At 40.4% G+C, this 17,975-nt stretch overlaps 2 protein-coding genes across 2 annotated transcripts in view; both read right to left on the minus strand.

Moving 5' to 3' along the window:
• rsu1 (Ras suppressor protein 1) overlaps window positions 1-4,468 on the minus strand; it is a 79,926-nt gene extending 75,458 nt beyond the window's left edge. The window contains exon 1 of the mRNA XM_007898171.2: window positions 4,372-4,468. Within this exon, the coding sequence (XP_007896362.1) occupies window positions 4,372-4,389 (18 nt within the window). The 5' untranslated portion in view covers window positions 4,390-4,468. The remainder of the gene's footprint in view (window positions 1-4,371) is intronic.
• A 5,190-nt stretch (window positions 4,469-9,658) lies between these two features.
• The window catches only part of cubn (cubilin (intrinsic factor-cobalamin receptor)), a 157,897-nt gene continuing 149,580 nt past the window's right edge, over window positions 9,659-17,975 (minus strand). The window contains 6 exon segments of the mRNA XM_042331818.1: window positions 9,659-10,429; window positions 11,193-11,422; window positions 12,963-13,128; window positions 15,099-15,280; window positions 16,995-17,139; window positions 17,631-17,842. Coding sequence (XP_042187752.1) covers window positions 10,325-10,429; window positions 11,193-11,422; window positions 12,963-13,128; window positions 15,099-15,280; window positions 16,995-17,139; window positions 17,631-17,842 — 1,040 coding nt within the window. The 3' untranslated portion in view covers window positions 9,659-10,324.

Below are 17,975 nucleotides of genomic sequence, written 5' to 3' on the forward strand. Positions count from 1 at the left end.
GCTGCAGCAGCCAATCAGGCGATTGGCAGCCGCCGACCAATCCGGCGACAGGGACAACAAGCGGCCAATCAGACCATAGAACTCGCCAGCCCCCTTTGAGCCAGTCAGCCAATCAGAACCAGGCAATCGGGGATGCCAGCTGCCACTCACCCTCCCTGCTCAGCCCCCCCCCCCCCCTCCTCCGCGCTTCCAGCCAATCCATGCAGGCGCAGGAGACTGCCAGCTTCCCATTGGTGTAGGAGGCTGAGCGCTGGTCCCACAGTGTCACTCCCTCCCTCACCTGCCATCCAGGTCTGTCTCAAGACTGACCAATGGGACAGTGCCTTTGGTCATCTTTCACCTTCCCACCCACCTCAGTTCCCATCAGATGTCCTGTAGCTCAGTGGTTAGAGCACTCGCCTCTCAAGCGAGAGACTTGGGTTGGATTCCCGACAGGGTGAAACCCTGGGCAAGTTCCCTTACTCCACACGCCTGATAATAATCCCTCAAGAAAAAAAAACGATACTAAAATTGGTCACTTCAATCCACGACTGTTTGCGGGACACTGCTGTGCGCAATTGGCCGCTGCATTTCGCCCACAAATATACAGTATATTCTGTGAAGCACTTTGAGACGTCTGGAAGACGTGAGAAGCGCTATATCAAATGCAAGGATTATTATTATTATTATTATTATTATCCTCAGCTCTGGTGCCCAGCCAGAAATGTCAAGCCAGTTGTGACATCCTCTTGCCACGAAAGCTGCTACATCAATGTAAATTGCATTGTGCTCATGGACACTCCACTCAGCACAGTCTGTATCCAGTCAGTGGTAACCATTAGCTGTTCTCTACTAGAGCTGACGAGGTTATCAGTGAGCGAATGACGGTTGCCACCTGTACCCCCTTGCCGGTTGCAAAAAAAAATTAATAATTTGGTCATCCCAACCACAGCTGTCTGTGGGGCACTCACTGCTCTGCGCATTTCATCCACAAAATATACAGTCAATTTACTTTACAGTATATTTTTGTGAGGAGCTTCGAGACGTCTCAATGATGTGATTAAGCGTTACATCAAATGCAAGGCTTATTATTAATATTGTTGTCAGCTTTTTATAGTGCATGGATGTGTGAGTGAGAGGGTGTGCCAAGGACAGAGACACAAGGTGAGAGCACAGATGCAGGATGGGGCTACAGTGCTTGACACGAGGTTGGGAGAGAACCTGGCAACACACATGTGTGGCTTTGTGCTGGGAAGGTCTTTGGATGAAAAGTAAACTAATGTTTGAATTTTCTTCCCCCATGTCCTCCTGTATAATACTTATACAGTAACAGAAGATCCCCTAAATACAGCTTATATTATTATATTACTGTATACCTATTTCTGGACATGGCTCTCTGTGTGGAGAGCAATGGGAAGAGAGTTGGAGAGGGAGGTAAGTGTATTTATATGCAACTAGCTTGGTAGAGCAGTTAATGTAGTTTATATGGAATTTCAAAAGGCGTTTGATAAAGTGCCACATAAGAGACTTGTAAGCAAAATAGAAGGCCATGGCATTAAAGGCACAGTGGCAGCATGGATACAGAACTGGCTGGAAGACAGAAAGCAGAAAGTGGTGGTGAACAGGGTGAAGGAACAGAGAGACCTGGGGGTCATATAAGTAAATCTTTGAAGATGGCAGGACAGGTAGATAAAGCTGTTAAAAAAAGCATATGGGATATTAGGCTTTATAAATAACGGCATGGAATACAAAAGTCAGGAAGTTATGATGAACCTTTACAAAACACTGGTTAGGCCTCAGCTTGAGACTGTGTTCAGTTCTGGGCACACACTTTAGGAGGATGTCAAGGAATTGGAGAAGGTGCAAAAGAGATTTACCGGGATGATACCGGGAATGAGGAGTCTTGTAGCTCAGTGGTTAGAGCACTCGCCTTGCAAGCGAGACACCTGGGTTCAATTCCAGGCAGGGCGAAACCTTGGGCAAGTTTCCTTACTCCACAATAATAATAATATTATAATAATAATAATAATAATCCCTCCAAAACAAAAACAATAATAAATTGTTCATTTTCAGTCCACGACTGTTTGTGGGACATTGCTGTGCGCAATTGGCTGCTGCGTTTCGCCCACAAATATACGGTCAATTCACTTTACAGCATATTCTGTGAAGGGCTTTGAGACCTCTAGAAGACTTGAAAAACGCTATATCAAATGCAAGGATTATTACTATGATTATTATTATGAGGGACTTCAGTTATCAGGAGAGACTAGAGAAGCTATGATTATTCTCCTTGGAGCAGAGAAGGTTAAGAGGAGACTGAATAGAAGTTTTCAAAATTATGAGGGGATTCGATAGGGTGACCAAAGAGATACTATTTCCACTGGCGGGTGGGTTGGTAACCCGAGGACACCGATTTAAAATAGTTGTAAAAGAAACCATGGGGCAGTGAGGAGAAATATTTTCACACAGCGAGTTGTTCAGATCTGGAATGCATTGCCTGAAAAGGTGGTGGAAGCCGATTTGATAACAACTTTTAAGAGAGAAGTAGATAATTATTTGGGTAGGACAAATTTGCAGGGCTATGGGGAGAGCGCGGTGGAGTGGGATTGATTTGGACACCTCTTTTCAAAGAGCCGGCACAGACACGATGGGCTGAATGATGTCCTTCTGTGCTGTATAATTCTGTGATTCTATGATAACTATACCTGTTGCAGCTATGCTTGCAACCAAAGGATCCAGTACGGAATGTAGATTATAATGATAATAATTTGATATAGCGCGTCTTCAAGACATCTCAAATCGCTTCACAGACTATACCTTAAAGTGAATTGACTGTATGTTTGTGGGCAAAATGTGGCAGCCAATTGCACACAGGAGTGCCTCACAAACAATCTTGGATTAAGTGACCAAATTATTATTAATTATTCTTTTTTTGAGGGATTATTATTAGGTATATGGAGTAAGGAAACTTGCCCAAGGTTTTGCCCTGCTGGGAATCGAACCCAGGTCTCTCACTTGCAAGACAAGTGTTCTAACCACTGAGCTACAGAATTCCTGATTCACAAACAGACATTTCATCTTCATCTATACTCATCTGGGAGGTCTCCTGTGGTAGGACTCAGGCTTTAAAAATGTAATTTTGTTGTTTCCGTGGCTTAGCTTCATTTGTTTTCTTTATTTTATTACCACCGGTTAACTACGTGTCTGCTCTGAAGCAGGATGCCACAGCGCCACGGTCATCTGGCCAGCCACAGGTGTAACTACAGTGAGTGGGTACATACGTAGGTGCTCTGTGACGTAGAATGCCACTGCGCCACTTTGACTTGGGGGCCACCAGGTGTAACTGCAGTGAAAAATGCGAAACTGAATACAACTGAACGATAGGAGATACTTGAAAACAAATATGCCCATGTCACTCCCAGTTACAAGACCTTTCTGATGAGTTATATATCATGTCTCTATGTCAATCGGTTATTGAGATCCTTCTTGACGCGCAGACAGATATCGTCGTTTTATTGGTATTAGTATATATAAGATAGATAGATAGAAGACAGACGTAATGTGTATGTGTATTATATACTTTCTATTATTATCTGCTTTTCATGGTACAGTACATATGTGTTGTAAAAATGTAGGCCAAGTGCCAGTAGAGTTATATGATAGAATGAGTAGTGGCACTGTGCTATTTATGTTGATTTCTGTCTTAAGCAATATTAGCCGAGCAAATAAAATCTTCTTGTTCTATGCAAAAATATGGGGAAGTGCATAGGAATGAACCTCGAAAGGGAGGGTGGGGGGAAGGATAGAAGCACAGCAAAAGAAAGTTTGGAAACCTCTGAACTCTACTATTCATGTCTCGCCATTAACAGCAGCACTGAAATTGGTACAATGAGCACCAAACTAATAAGCAACCACATGGAATCTGTACCACTGGCACGCCATGTATGCCATTTCAGTGTTTAACAGAAGAGAATTGTGGACTCCACGACTTGCGACAGGCACGCAAGAGGAAGTGACACTGCCGAAGAAGCTTCACGCAGTTACTGCAGTGTGCAGCCAGAAGATAATAAGTCAAATTCAAAACAGTCTCCTCCTTGATTTCCACGTGTTGCCCACACTCATAATGGAACATGCAATGTACAGGAATGAGATATGTTCAATCCGGAATCAGACCATCAAAAATACTCTGTTCTAAACATGATTTCCGTTGGCTCGTAAATGTGGATTTAATTCTGCTTAGTAAATTTAAAGTGTAAAGTAGAACAACACTTTAGTAGATGACAACCTCTCAATTTGTTTACACTAACTGTTGTAATGTAGACAAATGTGCCAGGTAATTTAAAACAGTAACACAGATTATTTGTTACTATCACAGGTGATATATTCTCTTACCTTTTTAGACATGCACATGGTTCTTTCTAGTCCCAGTTGAACCTCCTGCAAATCAAGAGAATTACCAGGCGTGTAATAACCTAAACCTCTTGCTTCCTTTCAACAATAAACAATGGTACCGAGCCTTTCCGTCTGTCAGTGAAATGAAGTTGATACAGAAAGGTCAATTTTCTCAGAGACTTCCTGTTACTAGGCCACTGATAATGTTAAAGTGGCTCTAATTTTAGAGCCTGGTTATGTTTGGCAGCAACAGATGCAAGGATAAGGACCTTTTAGAATTGAAGCTTAAATGCTAGCAAAGTCTGTATGTAAACAAGAGCAAGGACATAAGAATGTAAGTGGATATTAGAATATGTTAGTAATGTTTATTGGAATTGTTACTTCTATTAATTCATGCCAATATGCTTTCCCTAAGAATGTTAATATCCATTTAAGCAGCAGCATAAAATCACAAATCATTCAATATGTTAATTTCCACTCATGTTTCCAAACATTGGCTTAATTTTAATGGGAATGATTATCATAGAATCATAGAATATTACAGCACAGAAGCAGATCATTTGGCCCTATGTGCCTGTGCCAACTCTGTGGAAGAGCTACCCAATCAGTCCCATGCCCCTGCTCTTTCCCCATACCGCTGAAATCTTTTCTTTTTCAAGTACCTATCCAATTCTCTTTTGAAAGTTGTTATTGTATCTGCTTCCATCACCCTTTCAGTCAGTGCATTCCAGACCGTAACAACTCTCTGCGTTTAAAAAAAATTCTCCTCATCTCCCTTCTAGTTCTTTTATCAATTATCTTGAATCTATGTCCTGCAGTTATGCTGCATGTTTAGAGACAAGGAAACAAAAGTATTTTCTACACATTATCTCTTTTCGAAAAGGGCATTGGAATGATGGTGGTGCAGGTTAGTTATAATGCAGATGCAGGCTACCCTCATAAGGATAGGCCACTGGCCCATCAAGAAAATTTTAACATAATATTATTTAAAGTTTAATTGTACTGGGTACAATTTGACAGTAGGTATTCTCCAAGCAGTGTTTTTTGCTATGTGCAAGTTAAAATTCTAACATCTATATTAATGCAATTTGTTGTTATTGTTACCTTACATGCTACTTTTTGCTCTGTGGATGTATTTTTAGAGATAATTGTGTTGATGCTCCTTAGATCTGAGCTGGCCACATGGTGACATGGTTGGCAACAGAATGTCAAATTCGAGTCAAGCTTCTGTGGGAGTCTCAGTAATCCAGTCCTCGCGCCTGGTGGTTCCTCAGTAATCCAGGGCTGATGACAGACCAGCTAGCCTGGCTAAGCGAAAGGTCTGCGAGGGGCAAATTGGTCATTGGTGGCAGTGATTCTTCTCACTTGTCTCATGTTAACCCTGAAAACAAAGCCAAAACAGGTAGGGTGGACCTAGCTGGTCAAGTAGCAGAAAGCTTGCCAGACAAAGAAAAACTGTTGATGTCTGGCAATCTGTATGACTCTTCCCTTCCTCCCACCACTTCATAACAATGTTTAGGGGAAGCCACCTGTACCCACCATTGGCTTATCCAAACATGTTTGTGAGCTGATGTGTAGGATACTGACATAACACAACAACAAAGTGTTAAACCAGTGTCCTGGGAACCAGAACTCAAATAGAAAACAGTTTATAGTTACACCAACCTAGACTTTCACGAGATCACCATTACAGCATCAAGCTGTTCTGGTTCAACCACCTTTCCAGGCATTAATTATGCTCCAGGTAAAGGAATACTTTGTATCTATCCTGAAATTACTCTATGAACCCTTAACTTATGTTCTTTTCTCTATTTATCATGAATCACACATCTACTGTGTTCCTCTCATTGTTCCTTATTATTTATGAATTGCCAGAGAATATTCTCATTGCCTGTCAATAAGTAACTCGTAAAAGTAATTGATCATTTAATAAATATTGCATTAAAGCTATACTAAATGTACTGGTGTAACTTGGTAGCTCCAACTGAGTTAAGCTCTGTTTAAGCATCAATACACACAGAGCTTTCTGCTCTACTGGCATCTGAAATGATAATAAATAATGATAATAAAGATCTGGTAATCCCCCATTAATTTTCCCCCTTCCTTAATAAATTGCACTTGCCTTTAAAGGTAGACCTAAAGGTAGGATTGTTTCAGACTTATTTCCAAACTTTCTTTTCTACTGGATGCAGTTAGACTGCAATTATTCTACAACTTATGCAAAGCTGAATTGATATGAAAGAACTTCCTTGCAATGCCTCACACTCCTTGCCTCTATTGGGTATGGCCATTATTATTAAGGCACCAAATCACACTAGTCTAATTGTTCCATTAGTTACTTTGGGACTGCCATATCTTGTACTGTAGTTGGCAGAAAAATGATTTAAATTTTCCTGAGCTAAATTCAATCATTACCTCTAAACAAGATACACCAATAGAGTTACCACTGACTCCAAAAACACAAGTGGGCTAATCCCAGTTTGTCTAACACCGGCACCTTCCACTGGTAGATATAAACAGGATTGTTTCCTTTTTTTGGTCAGCTGAGCATCTGACACATGTGGAAATCCATCATCATTGCTTAACAGTATTTGGAATGGAATGAGCACTCCCTCCCCGGAGGGAGGCAATCTACTTACCCAAATCCAAGAGTATCAGGTGCATGTTGGCAAGACCCAAAGCTTAGAGAACCCAGCATTACTGAAATTTAAATAGCTAAAACCACATAGCTTTCGTTGACAAAATATAGTCAATTCACCTTACAGTATATTCTGTAAAACCTGTTGAGATGTCACAACGATGTGATGAGGCACTATATCAAATGTGAGGATTATTATTATTATAGCTTGCCACTGAAAGCACTGTCTGGCAAGCTTCTCACTAGTTGTTTAGATAGGACCACCCTAGGGCTTTGGCTTACAGTTAACAGGAACTAAGTGGGAAGAATTGCAGGATTGTTTACCAGTTGTTGATGCTAGGAAGGGTGCACTGAGGTCACCCCTAGCATGCTCATACTTTATTAACTACTATCGATGTTCCTCTATATTCAATTGAAGATGAAACTAAAACCCTTGACCTGATTGTGGAAAACCAAACAGCATCTCAGCACCTGCATATAGCTGGCAAATGCAGCCAGTTCTTTTAACCTTTAAAGAGCAAACTGTGATATCGGAAGTGTTGCCAATGTGAGGGAATTGATTAACTTAAAGTAACAGATATGTTACCAGGCAGTGCCACTTTGTCCAATTGTTCCGTTACTCTAACAATGTTTGGGAAAAACAAATATGAGCAATAGGTTAGAAGGAACTGTTTGAATTGGATATAGCATTGAATCAGAAAACTTTGTAGCTGTCTTGTAATTGTAATAAATTGCAAATACTCTGGCATATCTTGCAAATCTTTATACCAGTGAGTATATAATGTCAGGTTAAAATTAAACTAAAGGGAAGATATTTTAAGTCCTGTATAACATAGAGCAAGCATCACCAATGTCGAAAGCAGAGTCCAATCGGAATAGGTAGAACAACTAGTAGAAGTCAAGGCAGCTTTAATGGGAGTTATATTTTACAATTAAAGGTTCAATTTCTTTTTTAGGGAACAGGATGCCATAAGGGATACATGCGGATTCCCTCCAAAAGAAATGGAACTCAGTTGAATGATGCAAAATGCATGGCACCAAAAGTATGATTTTATCCCCGATTTTACTGATTTAGTCCTAATTTGCTTTCGGATGTGCTTCTAATTTTCAGAAATTTAACACATTTGTTTTCACTCAAATAATCCAAATCTTGGAGGGAGAGAAACCAACTGGATTTGCATAGGATCCAGTCAAAGGGAGTAAGTTTTACAGGATATGATATCTTTTTTNAATGAAACATAATGCATAATGTCTATCAAATTGGGGAGGGATGAAAACACCTCCAAATATCAGGGGCTGAGACGATAGTTTCCCTTGTGCAGTTCAGTAAATATAGAGATTATCGCCCACTAATGAGCACTTAAGTAGTAAGGGTCTACATGGCAGCAGAGAAAGGACAAATCAAAGTGATTCACACAATTTACTGTGAATTGTAGTGACTGAGTATTTTGTAGGCAAACACAACACTCAATTTGTGCACAGCAATGTCCCTAAACAGCTGTGAAGTGAATGAGCGCATTCATTTGAGGGATTCTTGGCCAGGATACCAGGATAAGCTCCCTTCCATCTTTAACTAGTGCCATGGGATCTTTAATTATCACCTGAAGAGGACTTGGTTTCATGTCTCATCCGAAAGACGACACCTCCAACAATGCAGGACTCCCCCAGCACTGCTTTGGGGTGTCATCATAGGCTTGGGTTCCGAGTCCTGATGTGAGTGGGTCTTGAACCTACAATCTGCTAACTCAAGAGGCAAGAGTGCTACTTACCAAGCCAGATGACACATTATCAAATGAGCCAAATGGCTTTCTTCATTCAAACCTTTCTTGTGGTTTACCTTCCATACAGCTAGCTGCGTATACGATCTTGCACTGGTTAATTATTGAATGAATGTTTCAACAATAACAACTTGGATTCATATAGCACCCTCCACACCGGACGGCGTCTCAGAGCGCTTCACAGTGACAGATCCTGGGGCCGAGCCAGGGGGAGGGGGATGAAGGTGACCAAAGGCGCGGTCGAAAAGAAAGGTCTTCAGTAGAGACCTGAAAATAGGAAGAGAGGGGACAAGGTGAAGGGTGTGAGGAAGGGAGTTCCAGAACCTCGGGGCATAGTGGCTGAAGGCACGGCTGCTGAGGGTGGAGCGGAGGGCTTGGGGGAAAGGAGGAGGCCAGACCGAGAGGAACGGAGGCAATGGGCACTGTTTTGAGGAGAGAGGTCAGAGAGATGGGTGGGGGGGAGGGGGAGCTGCAGAGGAGTGGACGGATTTGAAGACAAGGATGAGGATCTTGATGTTGATCCTCTCTGGGACAGACAGGCAGTGCAGTCTGGCAAGGACTGGGGTGATCGGGGAGTGGAGTTTGGTGCGGTTGAGAATGTGGGCGGTAGAGTTTTGAATCTGGATTTTGTGGATAATGGTGGATGGAGGCCGGCGAGGAGGGCGTTACAATAGTCCAGCCGAGAGGTGACAAAGGCATGGACCAGTGTTTCAGCGGCTTTCGGAGAGAGGTATTGGCAGAGACGGGCGATGCGTCAGAGATGGAAGAAAGCAGTACTGGTGAGGGACCGGATGTGGAGGAGGAAGGAGAATTGGGGGTCGAACCTGACACCTAGGTTGCTCACTATAATGATTCACAAAAACCTATCAGGTTTTTATTAATATATTTTAATAGGGAGAATAATTTTTCATTTGATATTACTAATTGTGGATCAATGCCAGTCACTGGCACTGACCATCATATTATTTATCTTAAACAGCAAATTCTACAACCAGAAAACTTATTGCAATGTAATTCTCAAATAAGACCATCTGTGATACAAGCAATTAAGAAACTTTTGTTTGCTCTGATGATACAGAATTACCATTGAAATGTAATCCATTGATAGCTCAACTATTTAGTTCACATGCTCCCCTCCTTCCACACATTCAGTTTCATTTAATTTCACATTTGTACCAAAATGTACTAGTTTCACATTTTGTGCTTTCTTCTAAATTTATCACTTCTTTCAATGTGTCTATCCTTTCACAATTCCCTTTTCACTTAGACTCCCTAACCTCTTTCCTCTATGATCAGGAATTACATTTCTCCCATCCTGCTGTTCAGAACTGCTAGGACTATCTACCTATACTGATCTCAATACAAAGACATTCTGTACACTTCTGCAAAGCAAGGTTTACAGATGAATTTGGCAAATCTTCAGGTCAGTCATAGCTGCTAAATAGTTGTCTGCAAAATGCATTTTTGTCAGTTTAACAAAACAAATTACTGAAATAAACTTATTGTATTATATTGTGTAAAATCCTGTAGGTGTAATTTAACTGGTCCATAGTATTCTGAATTTGGAGGATGGAAATGCGTCCTCCGCATGGAATTTCACAAAGACATTGGAAGAAGAAGAAGTGAAAGTCGCAATAGTATCCTGTAAGAAAAGGAGGGAAACCTTTGTCAGAAACATACTGCAAGTTCTTATAGATCAAACAGTACAGTATTGCCAGAGAATGCCATTAAGAACATAGGAATGCTTGGAATTGAGGAAATGCCCCTGCAATCAACATTTTGCTACAAATCTTTTCTTGTGAATTATCCAATTGAGTACACCCACTGGCTAAAATTCTTTACCACTTGACTTCTGATCATTTGTTTATTATTGAGATACCAAATAGCAAGAGTGGCCTGCTAACTGAATGCAGCTGTCTAGTTCCCTAATACACACCCTTTCGTGTTAGCAATCCTATCAATTGAGAAAAATTCCATCTAGGTCAAGATTTACACTATTTATGTAGCCCTTTAGACTGTCCAGAAGGGAGGAGGTCATGCCCTGGGATCTTCACTGTGCACCTGAACAGACATAGGATCTCAGTTTAACATCTCATCTGAAGGATGGTACCTTCAACAATGCAGCACTCCCCAGCTTTGCACCAGAAAGTCAGCCTAGACTACGACTTTCCAGTACCAAATGTGGGATTTGAACCTACAACGTTGACCTAGAGGGGAGAGTGCTAACAACTGAACCAGGCTGATGCACTACAGATACCTTCTCATGACATAATTACTTAGCGTCCAAATTCACCCTCAGCCTCTAAAAGCTAGACAATTTTGTGGATTTATTAGTGATAGAATAAAATGTCAATGGAATATGAATAGAGGGAATTAGATTATTGACAAACATTTTTTCTACCTACCGTTTCGCAGTATGATTTAATAAGTTTTGAGCTGGAATCCACACCATCATAGAAATTTAGGTAGGTTTTCTTGCACTCCCCATCAATACTCAAGACTGGGAAATTGAATGTTATGACTCGTCCTACTGGTGCCTGAATGATCCATTCACAGACAGTGTTGTCATAATGGTCCTCAGGGTAGTTAGGGCTGTAGAAGGAACCACTGGGTCCATATAGTGTTCCACCACACTCTGCACCGGAAATTAAAAACATAGGACAGAAAATCAGAGCCTTGAAAAGCTTATGGAGGTCTATTATTATAATAACAGTAAATTCCTGATAACTCGTCACTCCAAGGGAAAAGGGCTCAGCTCATAGATGGTAATGCTCAGAAACTGACCAGTCGACCGGTGTTTGTACTCTACATGAGTGTCTATCCTTGATACTATCCCTGGTCCCATATCCGGGCTTTCCTCAACTTATTCTTTCTTAACCATCTGACCAGTCTTATTTTTGAATACACTAAAACCCTGGCTAGCTGAACTTATGGGGGGGAAATCCAGTCCGGTGAGATGGAATTTCTGGTTAAGTGTAATTACGCTGGCTTTTACTAGCATTCTTTAAGAATTGTAATTGTTTCAATCCCGCAAGCAGAAGATAGCTAATAAGCTGTCTTCTAATTGAGGGATTCAATCAATTGAGTCAAAGTTGATATTCTTGGCCACTGTGAAGACCAGCAAGGATGGTGAGGCTGCTCAGTGCAGCGTTGGTGTGCTTTAAGAAAGTTGAGCCCAGTGGGAGGCTACACGAGGTCGATCCCCGGAAATGTTTTCAAAAACATTTTGAGTTTTGGGCCCAGTCAGCTCGGTTTGAATTTCAGATACCCAGAGTCTAGTATTGGCTGAGGACAGGATAGGGCTGAGCTTTGTTGCCCATCTGGTCAAATAGTCAATTTTCACTGTCGAGACTCATACTATGCAATAGAAATTTACATTTATATAGCACTTTTCATGTTGGTAGGACATCCCAAAGATGCTTACCAATCCTGTCTTGGCACCCATGCTGTGGGTGAAAACTCTAGGGTAGGGAGGGAAAGATGATCAAAAGCTCAGTTAAAAGAGGTAGGTTTTGAGATGGACCTTGACAACAAGTTGCACTTACATAGCACCCTCCACGTAGGGTAGCATCACAGAGTGCATAACAGTAGTGGAACCTGACTCCGAGCCAGGGGGAGGGGGGATATGGCCGTAGGCACGGTTGAAGAGGAAAGTTTTCAGGCGGGACTTGAAAGAGGGGAGAGAGGAGACAGGGCGAAGGGATTGAGGGAGAGTTTTCGAGAGTTGAGGTGAATGAGATGAGGGAGGAAATGAGTAGGAGGGACTCTGGGATGGAGTTACAAAGAGTGGAATAATGAATACATGAATAATGGCCATGTTGGTGATTCCGTTTTATTAATAGTGTTGTAATAATTTTGGTTCACTCCACTGTCATAATATTACTACTATTAATACTATTTTATAATAAATAGATAATATTTACTTGGCAGTGATTATAAGGCTGTAATCTAACTAAGACTTTTTGAAGATTTCATAAATTGTAATATAAAGCCGAATGCCAGTTTAATTTTATTAGATTGTATTCTCTGGGGTGCTTTTTTTATAAAGAAAGAATAAATTAAACTGATATGTTTAAGCAGTAACGTTGCTGTTTTGGATCAATTTTATGTGTAAGCCAGTTCCAAGTGTACTTAACGCTGAAATACATCTTTATTTTTTTCGATTGACCTCATACCATTTAGAGAAGAGGTCCAGGTGATCTCAAAGCCAGCATAGGTGCTTATTGCATCAGACTTGAAGATTAGCGTTAGTTCATGAGTGTGAGAAAAGATAGGATTAGGTAGATGATAGCCGCAGAACTTGCCAATTGCTTGTTCATGGCCTGGAGTACCATTGTGTACCTGAATAGAGATAAAGAAAAGAGTTAGCGTCCAGCCTTCATCTGTAATTCAGATTCTAAACCTCTTAACTCTGGAACTCCATCTTTCTACCCCTCCGTTTTGCCACCTCTCCCACCTCTAAAACCTAATTTTTCGAACATAACTATGGCCAACTTGTCTTTGTAAAGCATTCTGAGATATTTCCCTATGTGATAGGGACTACATAAATACAAGTTGCTGTAATTGACAGTTTAGAATATTACTTGGTAACATTATCTTAACTGATATATGTTAGTGTGGTCATTAGATCCTAAAAAGTGAAATAGTTTTCCTTTTTACATCAGTTTTTCTTATTCTTTGCACATGAAGTCAGGCTGGCTTGGTTGATAGCACTCTCGCCTTGGGTACAGAAATTTGTGGGTTCAAGGCCTACATTGAGACTTTGAACTCACAGTCCAGACCTCTAATAATGCATTGAAGGTACATTATTAATATGAAATCATCAATGCATTGGGGTGTGATGTATCATCCGAAGGATGGCTCGTCTGGTAAAACGTTAATCCAAGGTCATATTGACTTTTCAAATGTATGTTAAATATTCCATATTTGAAAAGAGGAGAGTTTTTCCTGACATGTGATGATGTGATGGGAGGACAGAAGGTGGGTGTTCTGGAAGAATGAGATCAGATGGGTTGAACGATCTTCTTCATCAGAACCAATCATTGTGCAAGAACAATGCTGAATCTTACAAATTTGAATTGGATGATGGAAAGATAAAGGATTTAATCAATATTTTGAAGAGAGCAGGAAAACAGGGAAGAGAGAATAGAAGAAGAGGTACAAGCATAGGTAATACCAATAGTAATTCTTGCATTTGATATAGTGCTTTTTAAGTTGGGAGAATTTCTCTGCACTTCATAGGATATTCTCTAAAGTGTAGTGACAGTGTATTTTATAGTCAAACACTGTAAATTTATGCAGAGCATTTACCCATGATGCGAACAACCATTTTTTTTAAGGGGAGGGGTGTGGTGCGGGGGCAAAGATTGTTGTCCAACACACTGGGAGATACTCCCTTCACTTTTTAAATAGTTCCATGGGATCTTTAACATCCACCTGAACAGGGAAACAGTTTTAATGGTTCATCCAGGGTGGACTGGTTACATATCGTGAAATTTCCTGAGTGCCTCTGTAAGGAAAGAGTTAACATAAAATGTAAAAAGGTATGTTAGAAATGTTGACTGCAGAAATTGATGCAGAATAACACTGTGGCCTTGATTTCGTTTTCCAGGAATGTGCCTGCTGATCAGGACAATTGGAGAAAACACTTGGAAGAAAATATTTTAGTTGGCGTCAAATGGACACCTGGTGGTCCGAACACGGCTGCTAAACATGCTCTACAGCATCAGGCCTATGAGTTGTAACCTTAAGGGTGTGTGCGCTATTGGATTATTCTGGGCTTTACACAATAACCAATTGGGTATCAAAATAGAAAGTTCAGTCAAAAACAATGAGATGCAGATCTGACCAACTCCCAGCTGCCTGCTACTCTCCCAAGGATAGGTAACTAATCAATACCTATTTTTCTGACAACCTGATTGCTACCATTATCATGTCTTGCAATAGTGGGTTATTGCTCTTTGTATAATCATTGACTGTGGAACTATAATAAAGGAAACAATTGTTTAACATACAAATCATGTGCACATTAATTCACTATCAATTAAATACATTTAGTCAATCATTGCCCAGATCCTGTCCCTCTGTTTAAGCCTTGACAAAGTTTTTAAACAATTGGAGATTTTATGCTGAATGCCCTCACCCCAACAACGGAACAACCCCCCAACACAGCATTAGGATATCAGCCTGGATTACAGGAGTTCAATGTCTCCATGTGGGGTTTAAACTGACACCTCGGAGGCGATAATGCCAATGGAGCCAGGTTGACAACAGTTAACATTGCTAAGATGGAATTAAAAAAAAATTCTTACCTCTAAGTAGTCAAGTTTACAATCCTTTTGTAATTCAAGATAAAAGGCATTGAAGAAGAGGGAGATTTTGTGATTTTTTGGAGCTCGAAGAATGATTTTGCAATTCAGATTATTGGGATATTCAGCAGGCCAGCCAGGACTCTTCAGATAGCCAAATGACTGATTGTATTCTCTGCTGCAGTCTGGCAAAACATTGGTCAGATTTTATGGAATATGCACAAAGTAAGAAGAAAATGAGAAAGAAAACCTTCCAAAATAGAACTTAACGCAAATTCAACAGGACACAATACAGTTTATAACTGGAGTTCGGGATGGAATGAAAGGTGTCAATTAGTTGAAGTGGCACCATTTTACTGGAGAAGATGTGAGGATGGAAGGATATTGTAGAGTTTCTACTTAATTGATTTTGGGTTTCAGAGGAGGCTATCCCCAAGGATGGGGTGTTTTTTTGTGTAGTTCACAATGGTCGGATGATACTAAAATAATAATCTTTGCATATAGCATTTATAATGTTGATAAAATAAAGCACTTTACAAAGTTTCTATAAAATGTAGAAATGTATTTGTAGGCAATCATGACAGTCGATGCGAGCATAAACTACTTAGAAGTAAATGACCAATTTGGGCTGGAGGATTGTTGGCTAGGACTTGGAAGAAGCTCCAATTTCTTTTTAAATAGTGTTATTGGATTTTCAGTGTCCACTTGAACTTGCCTCACTCCATAGCTGTTTGTGGGACACTACTGTGCGCGAATTAGCATCAGCTGCCTACAAAATATACAGTCAATCCACTTAACAGTATATCCCGTGAAGCGCTTTGAGATGTCTTAATTATGTGATAAGGCGCTATATCAAATGCAAAGATTGCTATTATTGAACAGGCAGGAAGGACCTCGATTTAATATATCATCCAAATGATAACATCTCCAACAATGTGCCACTTCTCTAGCACTGTCAGACTAGGATATGTTCAAAATCCTGAGGTGGAGCTGGACTCACATCTGCTGACCCAGAGGTGAGAGTGCTACCAAATGTGATGGATTTGCCTGTCTGCTATACCCTCAATCGATTAATGGCACTATAAGACAATAAGGCAGAAGGGCTACACACAAGAGTACTGGAAAAAATCAGGCACATCTTGGTGGGTATATTTGGGAATGAATGGAAACTGGAAAATGCCTGAAATTAGAGAAAAGCAAATGCGACACCTTATTTATAAGAACCAAGAGACAACTACTCATGTAGTTCAGCTCGTGAATAAATATTGGAGATTGTATTAAATGTACAGTAATACTCGCACAAGTCTTATCTTTATAAATCATATAATTGCCTAAGTACATCCATCTGAGTCCAATTCAGTTTCCTATTCAAAACCACTTAGATTTCTTCGCACTATTCATATTAATCATCGTGTTACTTGTGATGCCCCTATTCTCCATTATCCCACACTTACCAGCTGCATTGAATTGTGGAAAATGAAGTCCTGACCTGTTGACCCATGCAGATTTACCAGCCGACGTGCACTGAATAGCGGGAAATATAGTCTTGATCCATCACTACATGTGCATTTAACGCCTGCAGTGACGAATTACTGCATGCGCACTTACTGGCTGCATTGAATTACGCATGCTCATTGTAGATTATTGATTAAATTGGATTTTATACGATTTGCGCAAGTTTGCTGCAACTCGGACTTCATGTAAGTCATATTAAATGTTATGGTCCTGACTGATATGCCATATGTGAGTCTTACTGTACAAGACAATTTGCAATATTTCATAAGGAACAAGTAAAGTATGATATAAGGAAAGAATGTCAAAGTACAGAAATCCTTTGTAAACTGTTTTATGTTGGTGGCTAGTACATTGTACCGCGATATATAATTTCGCAAAGCTTACTTGTAGATTGGTATGTTAGATGTAATTTATTTCCATTCTGGTATACTTTTGAGTAGAAGTTGATTCTAAACCTGTGGCCATATGAATAGAAAGCTGGGATGATTAAATTGGAGCCACACAATCGGATATTCTGACCGTTATCACCCTGAGAAGAGAAATGAAAACACTTTAAACACAAATGAAAAAGGTTCAAAACTATGAAACATGCTGTCATTTCTTTTGTACTGAATAGATCCATACTGTGCTGGGGTCTGAAATCTCAAACATCACTTTTGTCATTATAAAGTGGGTTTTCTTATTGCACGAGTGTTGCGTGGATCCCATTCAGTCTGGATCCCATTCAGCAATCATGCACATAGATGGCTGATGTACAGAACTCTCATGCTAAAACATGGCAAACGTGCAGGCTGTACATGGAAGTGCATAGACTATCACAGACCGCCACCATTCCCATCCCACAGGACAGTCTGGTGGAATGAATGTTTCACAAAAACAATATTTGGTCAATCTTAGAAAGTCCAGTTCATGGTGTGAAAACTCATGCTCGCGAAGAACATATCAATCCTTGCCACATCTATCGAGCATTCTGTGCCAGTGTTATCATATGTACCCTACATGTTATCATGCATATTTTACCAATATATGGGAGTCTTTAATCTCGAGGTATTCCAGACTACAGTTGGGGGTGGCTGGTAAATCCAGCTCCTGTATAACCACTCCGACTTGTTCATTTTCAGGAGCGTCAATGATCCAGTGGCAAATAGTAAGAGGTGGATAGTTATTTGGATATTCAGGAGATGTAAGGATCTGAGATGTGCTGTTAGCCTTGAACTTTCCACCACAAGGGTCTAGAAAAAACAAACACACAAATAGGTAGATTGACAACTGAAAACAAAATAAAATCATACGGTCGTTAAAATGTGGGTTTGTTGTGTGGATCCCATTCAAGTGTGGATCTCCCTCTGTTCAGCAGTCTCCAGA

This window comes from Callorhinchus milii, unplaced genomic scaffold (genome assembly GCF_018977255.1).
Source record: "Callorhinchus milii isolate IMCB2004 unplaced genomic scaffold, IMCB_Cmil_1.0 Scaffold2, whole genome shotgun sequence".
NCBI classification, from domain to species: Eukaryota; Metazoa; Chordata; class Chondrichthyes; order Chimaeriformes; family Callorhinchidae; genus Callorhinchus; species Callorhinchus milii.